The sequence below is a fragment of the Brachyhypopomus gauderio genome, chromosome 12 (genome assembly GCF_052324685.1).
Source record: "Brachyhypopomus gauderio isolate BG-103 chromosome 12, BGAUD_0.2, whole genome shotgun sequence".
NCBI classification, from domain to species: Eukaryota; Metazoa; Chordata; class Actinopteri; order Gymnotiformes; family Hypopomidae; genus Brachyhypopomus; species Brachyhypopomus gauderio.
In genome coordinates, this window is record NC_135222.1 from 23,949,774 (window position 1) to 23,966,713 (window position 16,940).

A 16,940-nucleotide genomic window follows, 5' to 3' on the forward strand; every position below is an offset into this window, starting at 1 on the left:
AAACAAAAAAAGACCAAAAAAGATAGGAGGATGAACCGTTCACTATGGGTAGCGTCCTCAGCCAGTTATAAACATTATTTATATTCATACAACAGACGGTTATGACCAAGTACCGTCTGAAGGAGCCGTATGGCATAGAATAACCCAACCACAGAGACGGTCTATGTGGAGAAATGTTTATTGAAAGGGTTTCCAACTTAATGAGAGCAAAATGCTTTTCCAGCGATAGAGAATAGTTTTGTTGACAGAAACTCTAAATAATCCACAAACATCTTCAGTGGGACTACAGATTCTGTTCACTAAGCACTGTACATGTACAGGTGAGACAGAGAAACGGAGAGACAGTCAGAGGGAGAGACAGCGAGACAGAGAGAGAGAGAGACAGTGAGACAGAGTGAGACAGAGAAAGAGAGAGAATAAAGATCACCATTGTGTTTTCAGGTGGCTCCTTTCTTTAGCCATCATGAGCTCAGTTTGCGTTTACGAGGTAGACTTCTTCTGGGAGAGATTGATCTTGTCACCCAGACTCAAGGCCATACCCTATGAGAGAGGGACCAGAGAACCAAAAAACACAGCATGTTTCTCCGAGTCACTGATAAATCAGAAGGTGAAATCACTAGGAGGGGGTCTGCGATCAGAAGAGACTAAACCGCCATACTACACCACAAGGTGAAAGGTCAAAGGGTAGTGGTGGAGGTCCTACCTGGCTCTTGGCTCTGATGCGAATGTGTCCGCTGACGGGCGCATCGGGGCCCAGGTGGATGGGCTTCTCGATGCTCACGTTGGCCAGAGCATCTTCCCCAAAGATGGAGCGCGCGTACAGGTTGGCCGCCATGAAGCCACAGAAGCCAGACAGGGCCTGGATTCACACGGAGCGGGAGACCGTTACTCTGACGCCACACGGGGAGGGAGACGCGGGAGACGCGAGGACCTTCTCCTTACCTTCTCTGGGGTCAGGCACTTCATGTTAGTGGAACCAAGAATGTGTTGAAGGTACTCGTTCAGATCGGTGATGTTGGTGTTTACTGTAACCTTAAAGAAAGAAGGAAACGAACGATCAAGACCGTCCACCCAAATGCAGGCCAGGGTGATGGCTCCGCCCTGCCCCGCCCCCCTGACTGCCAGCCAGTCAGGCCCATTGACCCGCCTCTGGGTGGCGCTTATACCTTGTTCTCCCACTCAAACTCTGCCCACATCTGCCTGAACTCTGCGTCCGTGCAGGAGGCCGGCTGGATATAGTCCATGATGTCGATGTGGATATCACTGAGGACCACGCAGTTCCTGTCGCTAGCCGCCCCGGACACGTCATAGACTGCCAAACACGCCATTATATCAGCACCAACGCATCACAGCTGCACTCAACGACAGTCAAGCAGTTAACGCTCATACCAATGTTTCCAAAGATGATGCCGTTCTCCGTGGAGGCCACCTTGACGTTAGCCTTGATGTTGGCGAAGTCGTGCGGAGCCAGAGTAAGAGGAGACGGCTTCTCCACAAGCTTCAGGTCACCTGCGGGATTAGCAGACGGTCCGGACATCTTACACCTGACTACAACCACCAGCAGAGCGGTGAGACTACAGTGAGGGGCGGGAGAACCCACCCAACGTGGCCAGCTCCAGGGTGCAGTTCTGCAGGGTGTCGCTCGTTTGGTTGACCACAAGCACGTCCAGGACGATGTCGTACTGGTTGACGTGGACGTAGGCCTCGGCGTAGACTGGGTCCGAGAAACCAGTCAGCTGTGTGACCTGAGGAAGAAAACCACAGCAGAATGAGCCCCAAACACCCACAGCACAGAGCAGCTGCTCACGTACATGTAGTCGGTATGGAACAGGGGGAGGGGCCTACAGGCCCGATCACACACACCAATCTCAAACCCACTTTAACGGGCCTGATTCAACTCAGCGATCAGTCATCAACAGTTTAACTCAAAACTTTCCATACCGGCAACACTGAAACGCCTTAAATATACTGAAACTCTGAGACATCTTTACCACATCTAGACACACAGGAAACACCTGCATTTAGTGTTCTTCAGGTTAATCCGTCAGATGAACCCCACCGCCTCCTGCTGGCCACACACGCACACTGCAGCCCACAGCTCTCTGCCCTGAGCAGTACCTTGTTAAGCTTGGAGGCCAGCGGGTCGGCCGCCTCCTTCCTCTGCGTGTTGCCCATGGCGGCCAGCAGGCTGAGCTGGAACTGGTCCTCTTTAGAGGTCATCTCGTTCTTGGCGGTCAACTGCATGAAGGAGATTGGATCGTCCGCCTGGACGGTCACGTTGCGCTTCTCCGACTCCTTCTGCAGATTGAAGCAAGGGCAAAAAATTAATTAAAAACAAGCAACTGCACACGAGGCAGCAAACGCCAAGTCCCCACATACATAAACGCTGAGCCAGGGGGCGGGGACCAGAAGCAGGGGGCGGGGCCCAGTGTGCACACCTTCTGAGAGAGCTTCTCCTCCTCGAGGCGAGCGGCGAGCATGTGAGAGAGAGAGCGGCGGCACTCGCGGTTGAAGATGTTGCTCATGAGGGGCGAGCAGTCGGACAGCACGCGCAGGCACAGCGAGATGCGGTCCACGTCGTCGTCCGTGATCGGCTTCTTCGGCAGCGAGGACTTGCCCAGGTGCAGCACCGTGGCCATGATCAGCATGGCCTCCGCCACGAACGACTACGGCAAGCGGAGAGAGACAAAAAAAAGGTGGAGGTGTGGCGGCACCGAACGAGTCTGCGGGTCACGCGGCGACGCAGCGGGCGACAAACGTCACGTGGACTCACGTTTTGCTTCCTCTTGTCCTGAACGATGGCCGTGTAATGCAGAGCGATCTTGGTCAGCGTTGTCGCGAGAGATGCAGCAACATAGAAGTCTCCGTCCAGGAGAAATCCCCTCAGAGGAGGTCTGTGGGGCAAAGGGCAAAGGTCAGCGCTACTGCAGGGTTGTCAAACGGAGACGAGACCCCCCCAGTGAGGGAGCAGGAGTCCTGGGGCAGGAGGAGAACATGGAGGAAGACACACCTGTCCTCTTCTTTCTTGGAGGGTCGGGAGGAGCTGAGGGCGCTCTGAGTGACGTAGGTGCCCATCTCGGTGACGAGCCTCTGGGCAGGAGCCACGTTGACCTCCTCCTCAGACTTGACCTCTCCGGTCTCCTTCTTTATCTCGTTCTCCACTATGGGGATCTAGATGCAGGAGAACCGAGCTCAGCTGGGCAGATTCACACAGCAACTGGAAAACCTGCTAAACTTTCCACACACACTCTTCATCTGTACCTATAATCAGTGATGAACACCCAAAAGCAGGTTTATGAAAACACATGAAAACAGAAGACAGCTGATTGGCTGAGGGAGTGTTTGGTCTCATACAGCATCATGAAGGCACTGCGGGACACGGCCGAGCGTGTGAGCCCCGAGCGGGGCTGTCGTACCTCGCCGAGCGACCTGCGCACTTCCGTCATGACGCTCTGGATGTCCTCTTTAGTGCTGCAGTACTCCCCCAGAATCCACAGGGCCCCGCGGTAAATCCTACAGACAAACAGAACACACTTTACAGCAAACGCCGGTGCACACTGCCCTTCTGTAACACACACACGGGCTTCACGTTCACGGTGTAAACACTACGGTGTAAACACCACGGTGAGACGTACTTGACGGTTTTGATGGCGTGGAAGACCTCCAGCATCTTCTCGATGATGAGGGGTCGGAGGTTGTCAAACCTCTGAATGGCCTCACGCACAAACTCCAGCACATCAGCAGCGGCAGCTTCATTAGTGTCACTCAGGAACTCCATCAGCTGTGTATGCACACACACACAATCACGCGCATACACACACACCATGGTCTAGGAGTTACTATCCATGTCAATTACAAAAACTAGATATTGAGTAAATATTTGTGTTATTTTCAGTAAATATTTAGTACTTATGCACACAAACATTTAAGAGACATTTATGTCAGCTTCCATAACGTTAGTCCAGTTTTTGCAGGTGTGGTGACGGAGACGTGTGGTGACGGAGACGGGTGGTGACGGAGACGGGTGGTGACGGAGACGTGTGGTGACGGAGACGTGTGGTGACGGAGACGTGTGGTGTCGGAGACGTGTGGTGTCGGAGACGTGTGGTGTCGGGTGGGTGTGGTGACGGAGACGGGTGGGTGTGGTCTCACCACAGGGATGACGTTGGCAGCCATGTCAGGGAAGCGTACGCTGCAGGAGTGGAGTGTGCGCACCAGTAGCTGCCTGTATTTATCCGTGTCCTCATGCTCAGTCACGTTGTTGGTTTTGATCACCTCTTTCTTCAGCACGATGACCAACTGCAGAAGAAGAAATGGCCGGTCAGCAGCTGATTCTAAGCAGCTACGAAGCTTCACAACAGTGTATAATGCTTCATAGCGCTTAAAAACATCTGGTGGTAAATCACACACCGTCACAATCAACACTGTCAGTACAACACTGAAGAACACAAGAGTATGGTGATCCTGTCAGTCTACACTTGTCTACACAATGATTCTACAGTGGTGATTCTGTAGTTTAAGCCTGTCAGCCCTCTGGAGCCCCCTACTGGCCTGGGGCCACAAGAAGGCATCTGCCTTGCCTGAAGTGGTGTTTCTGGTCATGGATGCATGCAACAGAAAACAAACAAAAAGGCTAAAATGAGGCCTGGAGCCCAAGCCAGCCCACCTCCTCCACGTTACGGGATGACACCAGGTCGAGGGCCAGCTGGAGTGTTTTCTTACGGACCTCCAGGTCAGGGGTGGTCAAAACTCTCAGGATGTCCATGACCAGGTCCTGGGGGTAGAAAGGAGCCATCAGCCTCTGTGCTACACCCGCCCTTCTGTCCTCTGTCCCCAGCACCCTGTTACCCCATTACCTGCAGCACCCTCTCATGAGTGGGGTGCTCCTTCAGCTCAATCAGCCTGTCCAGAACAATGAGCTTCACGTTGTTGTCGCTCTCCTTAATGATCAGGTCGATGTAACACTGGGCGGCGGCCTGGAAACAGACGTTGGTGAGGCCGAGTGAGTGCCAGAGCGTGAGGAGGGTCAGGGGTCAGTGAGGCGTCTGAGCCAGGGGAGCGCGGGGTACCTTGATGGCTGTGGGGGCGCTGGACAGGGTGACCAAAGTCCCTGCTGCCTCGTACCTCACGGCCGGGCTGGAGGACTGCAGCAGGTTGTAGATGCAGCGGATGAAGCGTGCACGTTCAGAGGGGTTCGCATGGCACACCTGCACAGCGCCACACGTCAGGAACACACACGCACACACGCGCAGCTCAGTCTTGTGCGCTGTGGTGTAGAAATTATGCTAACGGAGTTTCCAAAGATGAAGAAGATTAAAATCTCACCTTATAGATCAATTCAACAATGACGAGCTGTAGAATGTCTCCAAACGTATGAACCTGGTCGATACAGGTGCTCAGGTAATCGAGAGCTCGATCCTGGAAAAAGGGGTAGAGGGAGAAACTGTCTAAGAGTTTTGGGAGAACTGGAGCCGTATCGGTTAGGAAAAGGAGTGTGGCCCACGTGACTGTACCTGGTCAGCGTGAATCAGCATCATGAAGGCGTTTCTCTTGCAGCTTGCGTCTTTTTCATTCACAAGGAAATCGTGGATCAATTCCGGAGCATCGGGGATTAAATTCTCAAAATTCCTTAATAAAAAAAAAAGAGGAACAAAAACAATGAAAGAACGTTAACAGCAAAAATGCTACAAATCTTTCTATGTTTACATCAATGCTGCTATTTAACCAAACATATCTATTAATTTCCCCAACATAACCAAACAAAGGACATTTCTGGACCTATGAAAAGAGAGGACACCTCACAAAGCACCCCCGAGGTGCACCACCCGTTAGCTGAAGGGCACCCGGGAACACCAGGAACACACCTGTAGATGGTGTAGATGGCGAGGACGGCGTTGCGGCGTACGTAGCTGTGACGGTGCTCCAGGCAGGCGCGGATGGCCGGCATCAGGGGCTCCAGGAGCTCCGGCTCCTTCAGTTTGCACAGGAAACGCAGCGTGGAGCCACGAATAAACTCATTGGGATGCTGCAGGTCCTGGGAATTCAAACACACACAGTAGTTCTCAAATATACTGAAACACAGGCCTGTACTGTGAAACACACAGTAAGGTATTGGGCAGGTAAATGAAGGTATTGGACAGGTAAATGAAGGTATTGGGCAGGTAAATGAAGGTATTGGACAGGTAAATGAAGGTATTGGACAGGTAAATGAAGGTATTGGACAGGTAAATGAAGGTATTGGACAGGTACCTTCCTGTAGGCGTCGCAGACCAGAATCATCTCCTGGAGCAACTTGCCATCCGGAGTCGTTTTGGGCACAATTTCCCAAAAGACCAGGAGCAGCTTTTTGATGGTGTGGTCTTGGAGAGGCAGCACAAAGCGTATGATGGTCATCAAGAGTCCTGGTAGCTTCTCACCATTCAGGATCATGATGATCACCTTCTTCAGAGCCTCCGTCTTGGCTTTGATCTCCCCCTTCTCTGTTTTTTTTTTTAATAAAAAGGAAGCGTTATCTTCAGCGGTACTCGACCTACATCAGATAACAGAACTGGGAGGTTTATCAGCTGCTTACCCAGGTCCGTTTTAAGGCTGACTTCTGAAGGGGGTTCAGAGTCACCAGGGACGTTGATCAGGGTGTAACACACGTTCTCCGCTGCCGTCATGGTGCCGGGCAGATGGTCGTCCCTTCAGAAGACACCCCTGCGCTTTCAGGACGTCCTGAAAGAAGTGACACCACATGACAGGATGCAAAAAACAGAAACACAGGTCCTGTACTGCCTGCCTAATGTATCCACAACACAGTCTATCTAGGTGGTCATTACTACATACAAGATCACATCTCCAAATGTATGATATAAGATGTTTGGTGGGACACAGGTCTAAGTGTATAATTATCCAGTGTTGGCTGCAGACTGGACGACGTTGCTGTGTGGGCCACAGGGCGCCTGTGTGGCAGCGTCTGGCCGAGCTAGCCTAGCTTAGCTTAGCTAATATAGCCGCTCTGGAAGGCCAGGACTGGAGCACAGACGGTTCATGGAGACGTGTGTGCGGACGGAGTCTCTACAGACACGGACACAAACGACCAACACCGCCGTCGGTCCGCTCTGGTGTCCGTCCAACCACTTCCGTCCCCCCGCAGGACATCCAGCGATGCTAACGGCTAACACCGCCTAGCCCGCTACGTCGACAAAGTCAACAAACCGAGTCTCCGTTTGGCTATAATCGACGATAATAACACGGTCAGCGACGAAACGAGGGGGGTTGTGAGGCCGCTGAATCGTTACCTGTGTGGGGTAAATACTTCGTGCTGTCTCCCCGGTGAGGGTCCGCGGCTGTGGTCCTGTGAAGTGACGTGGAAGTTAGACGGGACTCGCCACAGTAACGCTACGGAGGCACATGCGCAGTGCGCTTCGACCGCGCGGAGGGACATGCGCAGTGCGCTTCGACCGCGCGGAGGGACATGCGCAGTGCGCTTCGACCGCGCGGAGGGACATGCGCAGTGCGCTTCGACCACGCGGAGGGACATGCGCAGTGCGCTCCACACGCGAACGTCACCCAGAGGCTGGTCTTTGGGATAGAGATTTGCTGTGTGAATTGTAGTTGTGAGGTTAAATAAAAACTTGTTTTTATATGTCAGCGTTGGCTCTTGGCGTTAAATCATTATTAGTCGTCATTACCAAAATGTTTACAATGTCATGAGCTTGACTGATTCGTAACAAAAAATGTTAATGTGTTTGATTTCGCATACATAAGCCTAATAAGCCATAATACCTGCACGTTATCAGTCAGAGGGAAGGCCCGATAGTAACACACACACACACACACACACACACACACTACTCGATCAATCCATCCAAAAATCTTTAAGATAATCTGCTAAATAGCATATACGTGACCTACATTTACACACATGTAGGGTTCACTGTTTAATTTGTTACATTATTACACAGTAAATAATGACACATAAGCTGCAAACAAATCTGAAATGTATAGTGACATGTGAAACTCATCAAGTCTATTATTAACAAAAATAAAATGTGTTTAATCAGGACCATGGTCACGTTTACATCCATTTAATTAAAACAGTAACAATACAACAAATGCTGCTTCTTGGGTGCGCGATGACGTAAGAGAATAAATGATCCCTACAACAGTGTTTATAGAGCCGAAACGCCAAAGCGTCTGTGAATATAGCTGGAAAACTTAAAGATAAATGAGCTAATTTCCGACCCATAGCATATCACAGGATACAGGTAGCATTTTAATGACATAATGTAAAAAAAACCAATATGTGTAAACCAACGATGTTTAAGAGTGTTGTGAATATAACTGATACGTGTGTAATATGTTACTGCACAGAATGCGCGCGTTCTTGCCGCGCGCTGTTTTGGGGGGGCGGGGCCGCGGAGCGCGCGCCTGTGCGCAGCCCCGTCGTCGTTACAGCCTGTCGCGTGTAGGCGGCGCGCTGGAGCCGATCTGCGCTCAAAAACAACAACACTTCACCTCCTCCTCCTCCGAGCCGAACCGCTCGGGCACGTTTGAGTGACCGTGGAGCGCCGTCATGTAGTGAAGCGTCGGTCCGCGGGGGGTTTTGTGCTCCGGAGAATGAAACTTTAGGAGAAACACAAGGAGCGCTCGTCGGGAAACATGGCCGTGCGGGAGGACGGAGCGGGTCTGCACGGTAAGATCCGGCACCACGACGGCGTCGGCGGTCCAAACAGCACCAGGAACGGCTACGTGAAGGGCTGCGTCACCCCGCTGAAGCAGGACCACCGAACGGGCTTTCTGCTCCACGTCTGCAGGTTTTGCAACGCGGATGTGCTGAACTCCAAACTGTTGCGGGTCTCCGCCGTGTACGTGGGCGCGCTCGCAATCTTTGCGCTTTCTTTCTTCATTTCTAGGATCTTTCAAAGTGAACACGTCGTTTCGGAGCTGCGGACCTTCCTCGCCCATTTCTCGCAGTCCATCAGTCCTTTGTTCAGCATAGGCTGTGCCTACTTCTTCTTGACCTTCTATCTGCGGAGGAAGAGGAGTGAAGGAAGCAGATGTTGGCTCCTCTCCCTCCCAGTGTCCTGCTACCTGGGGGATTTCGTGGTCCTGCGGTTCTTGCAGTGGGGAGACGATCACCATCAGATGCAGATGGTGGGCAGACTGCTCTTTGTTTTGGGCTGTGTGGGTCTTCTGACCCTGGTTCCGACTCTCAAACTCAAGCACAGTGTGCTGATCCTGGTGTTTGCGAGCCTGGTGTGGCTCCTCTCCTTCACCAGCCTGGGCTGCCTGTCCCCGTGTCTCAGGCCGGCGCTGGCCTGCGTGGCCGGGTTCCTGGGCTCTTCCTTCGGTCTTTGTTTTGACCATTATTACCCACCGAGGGAGACGGCAAACAGGATATCAAACTCCGAGGAAAAAGTGCCTGTGATCAGACCCAGGAGAAGGTCCAGCTGCGTCTCACTGGGAGAGACTTCAGGCAGCTACTATGGCAGCTGTAAGATGCCCCGCAGACCTTCTTTGCCATGCATATCCAGAGAACAGGTAAGAGTCTCACACGTTTCTCTTCATCATCTTCTCCGGCAGATCTTGTGTGTGTCTACATGCAGTGTTCAAGATGAAACAAATGCACCTGCGTGAGACTCTTGTCATGAGATCATCCAGTTTCAGTGAGGAATGTTGAAGTTGGGCTGAAAGGTCAGAACTCCAACTGGACGTGCGTTTCTTTATTTATCTTTATCCTGTTCTGCTCGTTAGAAGTGAAGGGCAGTGCAGGTTGTTTTTGGTTCTGATGACCTTTGTTATATTGTGGAGTTGTTCATCAAACTTAACAATATTTCATAAAATGTAAAATACTGAACCAAACTTTGCTGAACCATGTCAAATGCTGAACTTTGAAATTTAATAAATAAAACTTAGGACTTTTAAAACTTCTAAAATATTTTAAATGTTTCCAAACATGTTTTAAACACACAGTGTGCACATATGTAGCCCTAAGGAAGAGTGTGTTTTGTCTGGCTTCTACTAAAATGTATGCAGTGCATAACCGTTTTAATACACATTGTAGTTATACCGGTCTGCACGTTTGCAGGATAATGACAGAGGATCTAGAAAACAGTCACAATAATTGCTCCAGTAAATGTGTGAGACGGAGCTATTTGTAAAGGCCTGTTTACGTGTTGTCTGGATCAGACCCAAGTCACAACAGGGCACTTAATTCAAAGACAGGCCTGTACCTGAAGGAACCGTGTGTAGCGTTCACAGGCCAGTCTTACGTTTGACAGGTATTAGCATAAACACCCAATGACCAGGTTATGCATAAGGGGAGAAACCCAGCAGAAATGGTTGGATATTTGTCTCGTCTGCACACTGCATGACCTCTCTACACTGCTGATATTTAGATTAGAGAAAGCTGACCCTGCCTCACCCATGAAGTCAGCACTGGCCCAGGTCAAAGGTCATGTTTGAATATCAGAGTCAAGGTCAGCAGACCCGCTGGCAGGTACACATCCAGTCAGCCGTAGGGGGGAGTGTGAACAGGAGCCAGGATAAGACTCGGAGTGCTTCTGATGGAAAATGTGGGTAAAGTTGGAGTGCTTTGAGCGGCGCAGTGAGGAGACAGTCTCTCTGTGATGCGTGTTTGATGGTGAGCTCATTCACTGGGCGCTTTAAAGGACTGTGAGTGTGCATTACAGTGTACCAGGTTGTCACTCTTCAGTCGTGCCCATGAACTGCGATCTCGTGTGTTTGGAAGGCTGTGTTAGGTCTTTATCTGAGCCACAGTCCCACCCCTCCACACCTAACTCAGAAGGACCAGGACTATTTCACAGCTTTAACTGGACACGTACTCAAAGACAGAAGAATAAAGAAAAAACAAAATTACACTAGGCATCTTTTTTTAGCAGCGACGGCGGAAATAATCTCTTGCGTTTTGTGACGGAACGTAGTGGTGATCGTTTTGCATCGCGCTTCAGCTGGTGTGACCCGTTTATAACGGCCGTTTGTTCTTCTCTGTTTGATTTCTTCCTTCAGAAGAAACACTAACACTTCACTTTCTATACTTGTGTAATCTGTCTCACTCAGACATGTTGTGTGCACACTGGGTGAAGTCACGTGTTGGCGTTTGCGTACTCAGTGGTGCAAAACCCCACCGCACCTGAGCCGTTCGATACAAGCCAGGATTTCACGCGATGCGTCTGCAGGTTCCAGTTGTGTGGTGGAGAGTGTGTCCAGAAGCATGGCCCTTGCGATATCTTCTCACGTGTCTTCTTCTACCTCCCATTGTTTATATAATATCAACTTTGTGTCAGGAGGTCAAACTAATCATTCTAGTAATTATTCTCTTATTGTAAGTTGGTGAAAATTAAATTAGCTTAAAATGCATTTGCATGCTTGTTTTTCATTTATTTAAGTCGCATTATTTCGTGAGCTGTAGCTAATAGCCTCTGCTGCACGTGTGCCGTGTGCGTGGTGTTCTGTTGTTCTGGGTCTGACAGATGCTAGTGTGCAGATACTGCGGTCACGTTCTGGTCAGTGCTTTCTCTCACGTGTGGTCTCATGTCTTCTCCATTTATATGGAGTGTGAAGCAGCCCAACACCTGTGGCCTGCTGTTCGTGCCTCTGTGTTCGTCACAGACTGGGGTGTGTTTAGAACCAGTGGCAGGATTACGGCACGTTTAAGGTGGACCTCTCTGAGCGGTTGCCAGACCTTCAGAAATGTTTATGTGATGGGGAATTTTAAATCATGTAAAGCCATAACAAAGCCCAGTCTCTTTAGTCCTGTGAAGGAGCACAGACACACGTGCCTGCTTGCAGAATAATGATTTTTACGTTAAGCTCTGATCAGATCAGTTTGTTGCAAATGTGTATCATGACGTACTGATATAATTCACAAAAAAGGTTTCGTTAATTTTGTGGCATGAATGTTAATTATATTCAAAGTTATTAGAATTCTCTCTACGGCTGAACAATTTCAGTTAACTGAATGACGCGGGTTTACAGAGGACTGCAGCTACATTTGGGCCTGGAAGTTTAACCAGGAATGAACTTCCTGTGTGCAGTGGAATTCATAACCATCTCTTCTGAAATCCTTTTTTCTTCATGTTTTTCCCTGTTTCCTTTTTTCTCAAGTGAAATGTTTTGTCCCTTAATTTTCAGAATGAACACAGTGTGGGTGCGTGTGAGGGGAGGTGTGAGTTTAAGCTACGTTAGGGTTGCTCCAGGCTCTACAGGTAGAAACAACACAAATCTTTCATGAACTTGTCTGTTTATTTGTGCAGGCAAAGAGAAGGCTCGAAACCAGTGGATACTAGCACTGGGGTTTGACAGATGTGATTGAAAAGCAGGCAAAGGAAATGCTAACATTTTGAGGGAACCTGCATTATTGGGTAATAAGCAATAAATTGCTGGAGATTAATAAGAAAACACTTTAGCACAGTTGACCTGGATATAGGAAAATGATTCCAGTGTGATGGTGTGTGTGTGTGTGTTTTTGTGTTGGCTTTTTTTTGTTGTTGTTTTTAATTTTTAAATATTTAGAAATAGCTCAACGTTTTTAAAAACCTTTTGGGATTATTAAAGATTATAAAATAGGCTCTCTGGATAATTTATTAATTTTTTTCTAGATTTGTTGAACTGAATGCTGTTTTGTCAGAGTAGCTTGGATACAAAAATGGTGGTTTGTTACTGAGTTAAGATAATTTGGCACAATGCTGCCCGGCTCTCTGTAAAGTTGATCAGAGTCTTTAGAGTTGGCGTTAACTCCAGATCTTCCCACAACATTTGGGATGGATGAAGACGTTGTTTTTGGATTTCTGGGCAGTTGTCACAGCATTCCCAGACAAGGCTGTCGTGGTGGAGGGTGTGGGTGACGCAGGAGAGACACCAGAATGTTTCGCAGGTTTTGGAGTAAAGCCATTATCTATTTTCATCCGTTGTAGGACGTGTTTGTCATACTTGCTATGTGAAAGTGAACATTAGCCAAGCTGACATCCTGTGTGAGATAATGTTGAAGATTTTAGCCTATCTGAAGGCTTTGACTTTGACTTCAGGGTTACGTTGGGGAAGGTTAGTATCTAAGGCTTCTGGAGCTCTGTTTTAGGGTCAGGGTTAGGGCTAGGGTTTAGGTATGATTTTGGGTTAGGGTTAGGGCTAGGGTTAGCATCAGTAACATTGCTGATGGTCATCTCACAATATGCACTGACATCCTTACAAAATATAAATCATTTTCTGCTGTCATTTTAAGCATTTCTTCACCTTATAGAGTAATTTATTGTAACCCAAATGTGTATGCATAATTTGTGTAAAGTAACATCTGGGTTACTTTACAAAGAAAACCCTTGTTGAGTTTTTCATTAGCCTGGCGCGAATTAACACAGTCTATGTTGAAAGAGCATTACATTGTTAACTTGTGTGTTAATACTGCTTTGTTACTATGAACTCTGACTGCAGAGCAGCGTAGATTCATGGCACCAAACGGTTTGAGCTGCACTGAATATTAATTACACTTTTGGGCAGTGTTTTGTGACAGAAGTCTGTACAGTGGAGCTAAGCCACTGCATCGGGTTTGTACAACAATAGGAACCTTGAAGATGTTTAAAACATGCAAGCCATAAACTGATGTGCACGAGCCAGTCCATTATATCAACATTATATCAATGTTTAGAAAATGCAGAGTTCTGATTCATGGCCACTTCATAGTTTGATGAACAAGATCTGCTTGTAATCTACTCAAGAAGTTGCTCATAAAATGACATTCAAGAACGCAACTTGTGCCGATGCGTCTAAAGTACCGATGCGTCTTTAAATCAGATTCCATATTGCAGGATGACCTTTCATGGTGTCTCAGTTTAGGGTACGTTGCACAGAGTCACCCACGAGGGTAATTTTTTTTTTTAGTGTTAGTGTTAGGATTAGGGTTTGGATTAGTGTTAGGGTTAGTGTTAGTGTGAGGATCCTGGGCGTTTGTGTAAGCCAACAGTAGCAGCACAGGCTGGTGGTGGTGATGGTGGTGATGGTGATGAAGAGGGGATGGTAGTGATGGTGTAGAGGGTGGTGATGGTGTAGAGGGAGTGGAGGTGTAGAGGGTGGTGCAGACGGGGTGGTGGTGGTGTAGAAGGGGTGGTGATAGTGTAGAGGGAGTGGTGGTGTAGAGGGTGCTGGTGGTGGTGTAGAGGGTGGTGGTAGTGTAGATGGAGTGGTGGTGTAGAGGGTGGTGGTGGTGGTGGTGGTGGTGGTATAGAGGGTGGTGGTAGTGTAGATGGTGTAGAGGGAGTGGAGGTGTAGAGGTTGGTGGTGGTGTAGATGGTGTAGAGGGTGGTGGTGGTGGTGTAGAGGTTGGTGGTGGTGTAGATGGTGTAGAGGGTGGTGGTGGTGGTGGTGGTGTAGAGGGTGGTGGTAGTGTAGATGGTGTAGAGGGAGTGGAGGTGTAGAGGTTGGTGGTGGTGGTGGTGGTGGTGTAGAGGTTGGTGATGGTGTAAAGGGGTGTTGTTATTCCAGGGACGAGCTGAATGGGGTGGGGCCCAGGTTGATATTGTTAGTAACATCTGTAGTGCCAGAGTGTCTATGCTGTTAGAGTCTCCAAATAATGTCTCATTTCACATTTTGACATTGTGGAGTTCACATAAATTTGTCTTCTATAAAAAGCTTTTCATTATTATTATTTTTACTTTAATCCACAAAGGAAATTCATTTGATTCATACAGCAGTAGAAAATATATTTTTTGATGATTTAAAGTTGGGAGATCAGGTTAGGCACACACTGGTACACTTTGTTCCAGGATCAGCTGCTTATTAGGGCTGGTTAGTTCTGGGCCCAGAGGTTCGATCTACCTTCACAAACTCATGTTCTGTATTGCACTGGTACATATAATACAGGTCGATTAAAGATACATGTGTACTAAAAAGCACTTGTATCATAAATCATAAGGCCATACATCTTATAAAATGTGTTTTTTATATTATTAAATTACCACATCAACATTACCTCATGATTAAAAATGTCTGAGTTAGAAAGACTTTCAGCTTGATTTACAGTGGGACGTGGTGGGACAGACGGTGCTGCCCAGAGCTGCCCAGAACTGCCCAGAGCTGCCAGTCAGCCTGCAGTGCTGTGTTCACTCCTCCCATATGTCTCGGTAAAGTCTGTGCTGTTGTATTCTGGACAGGCTTATGCTGGTGGAACATGAAGCTGAAACTCTAGATTGGGGGAGACGTGCGTGTACAGGGCCACTGTCTCCACCACCACCACCTATTTATTTTCCATGTGGTTAAGAGGAGGCGTGGCTTATGTGCCCTCTTCTGGGGCCAGATAACATGGGTGGGTGTATGGGGCCCTCTGGCAGGACAATTTTAGAAACATTTCCTGTAGTCCTGCGCTACTACGTACAGATATTAATTGCATGGTGGGCTTAGGACATTGGTACAATATTAATTAAAGGGTCATTATTTAGCTGCTGTTTTTGGATGAAGAATAACAATGTTGTTTGTTACATTTAATTCATTGACAAGGAATAATAACAGAAACATGTTAAAGTACTACAGTGTAAAACATAGTCGAGGTTTTGGACATTGTCTCCTGTGCTTAAGGGTTTGAGCAGGTGCTTCATTCATTCTGTATGCAGATATTTTGTCTACCACGAAAGAACCATAGTGGAGTTTATCAACATGAACTGCATGTGTTTAGTTACAGAGCTTAACTTGGGAATCATCCTTATTCTCTATCATTCATATTCAAGTGTTCAAAAGTGTTTTTCTAGCTGTTCTACGTTGTCTGTGGGGGGTGGGGGTGGTATTAACACTGATAACCGTGTTAGTGCTGGGCAGAGGTTAGATAAAGGTGATGCGTACACAAACACCTACCTTTGACGGAGCGGTTGTTGTTACCATGGCCCAGAGTAGCAAGTATTCATTCCCTCATGAAGTGAAACTGGTTATACAAGCTGAACTGTATTGGGCCGAAAAATGTAGTAGCATATTTGTAGGATGGCAGATTCAGATAGTAAATGCCATTAGACAGAACCGACTTGCTTTGTTAGAGAAGGGAAGGTAACCTCGTACAACACGACCTTTGTATATGTAACCTCAGAGGACCCCTAACATGGCAGGTCTCTTCCTGGGGATTCCTGTACTGGTCATGTACTCTTTCTAGCTGATGTGACACAGACGGAAAATCGCATGTTACCAGACTTGATGCGTAGAAGACCACGAGTGTGACAAATAAAACGTGTGAACTCCCAAGACCAGCTTGGAAGGCCAAACCACCAGCCCATATAAAGCAGTCTAAAACTGGCAGGCTGGGCATGTTTGTTGTGCATGTGCTGTGGATATGTGGGAGGAGCCCGAGGACGGAAATACAGGGGGAGCTGTGGTGATCACCTCACTGACAAAAACCACCTTGCACCTCGGTATGTGAACTTTGGTCCTGTTCCTAGCAAACACTCCTATTTGTAGGAGACCCTTTGGAAGAGGCTGGGCAGAATAATCACTTTGGCTTTACCAGGATGATCTGCTGAATGGTGGCCACGTCATAATGGGAGGAGATAAGAGTATACCTCTCTCCTCCAAGAGGTTCCTCTGTGCAGTCTGGGAAGGCATTGCAGTGCACACAAACAAATCAAACAAAGGTATTGTTGGTAATACTGTATATTTGGTGTTTAAACAGATATGAAAATTGTGTTCACACTCAGACAGCAAATATCTCTAGAAATAATTATGCCTTATATACCACATATCAATAGTGAGAAAAGTCCATCTATCCATCTATCTAATCTGTGTGTGCTATAAACCGTGTGGATGCCTGAAACATGAAAGCATTCAGACTCCTATAGATGTGAGGAAGGAGTGGGAAGTTGTGTAACCGTGATGACCCTGTAGAGGTGTGTAACCGTGATGGCCCTGTAGAGGTGTGTAACCGTGATGGCCCTGTAGAGGTGTGTAACCGTGATGACCCTGTAGAG

The 16,940-nt window shown here is 48.2% G+C and overlaps 2 protein-coding genes across 2 annotated transcripts in view; one reads left to right on the forward strand and one right to left on the reverse strand.

The window, feature by feature from the left end:
- Positions 1-162: 162 nt before the first annotated feature.
- copb1 (COPI coat complex subunit beta 1) lies at positions 163-7,441 on the reverse strand. The gene is made up of 22 exons (XM_077023980.1): positions 7,284-7,441; positions 6,572-6,717; positions 6,250-6,479; positions 5,865-6,034; positions 5,514-5,628; positions 5,326-5,418; positions 5,070-5,207; positions 4,857-4,976; positions 4,667-4,774; positions 4,153-4,299; positions 3,636-3,781; positions 3,417-3,513; positions 3,011-3,171; positions 2,774-2,894; positions 2,439-2,666; positions 2,119-2,298; positions 1,601-1,745; positions 1,390-1,509; positions 1,167-1,312; positions 943-1,032; positions 704-859; positions 163-540 (listed from the first exon to the last, which is right to left on the reverse strand). The coding sequence occupies exons 2-22, from the start codon at positions 6,660-6,662 to the stop codon at positions 481-483; spliced, it is 2,862 nt and encodes a 953-aa protein (XP_076880095.1). The 5' UTR covers positions 6,663-6,717; positions 7,284-7,441; the 3' UTR covers positions 163-480.
- A 1,006-nt stretch (positions 7,442-8,447) lies between these two features.
- Positions 8,448-16,940, forward strand: part of pde3b (phosphodiesterase 3B) — a 44,267-nt gene continuing 35,774 nt past the window's right edge. The window contains exon 1 of the mRNA XM_077023981.1: positions 8,448-9,528. Coding sequence (XP_076880096.1) covers positions 8,647-9,528 — 882 coding nt within the window. The 5' untranslated portion in view covers positions 8,448-8,646. The remainder of the gene's footprint in view (positions 9,529-16,940) is intronic.

Excerpts from the sequence above, each read along its gene's own strand:
- copb1 (XM_077023980.1), bottom strand. The coding sequence starts at position 6,662 with ATGACGGCAGCGGAGAACGTGTGTTACACCCTGATCAACGTCCCTGGT. Across the intron at positions 3,782-4,152 it reads CTGCCAACGTCATCCCTGTG|CTGATGGAGTTCCTGAGTGA; the intron begins GTGAGACCACAC and ends GTGCATACACAG. Across the intron at positions 1,313-1,389 it reads CATCATCTTTGGAAACATTG|TCTATGACGTGTCCGGGGCG; the intron begins GTATGAGCGTTA and ends CGTGTTTGGCAG.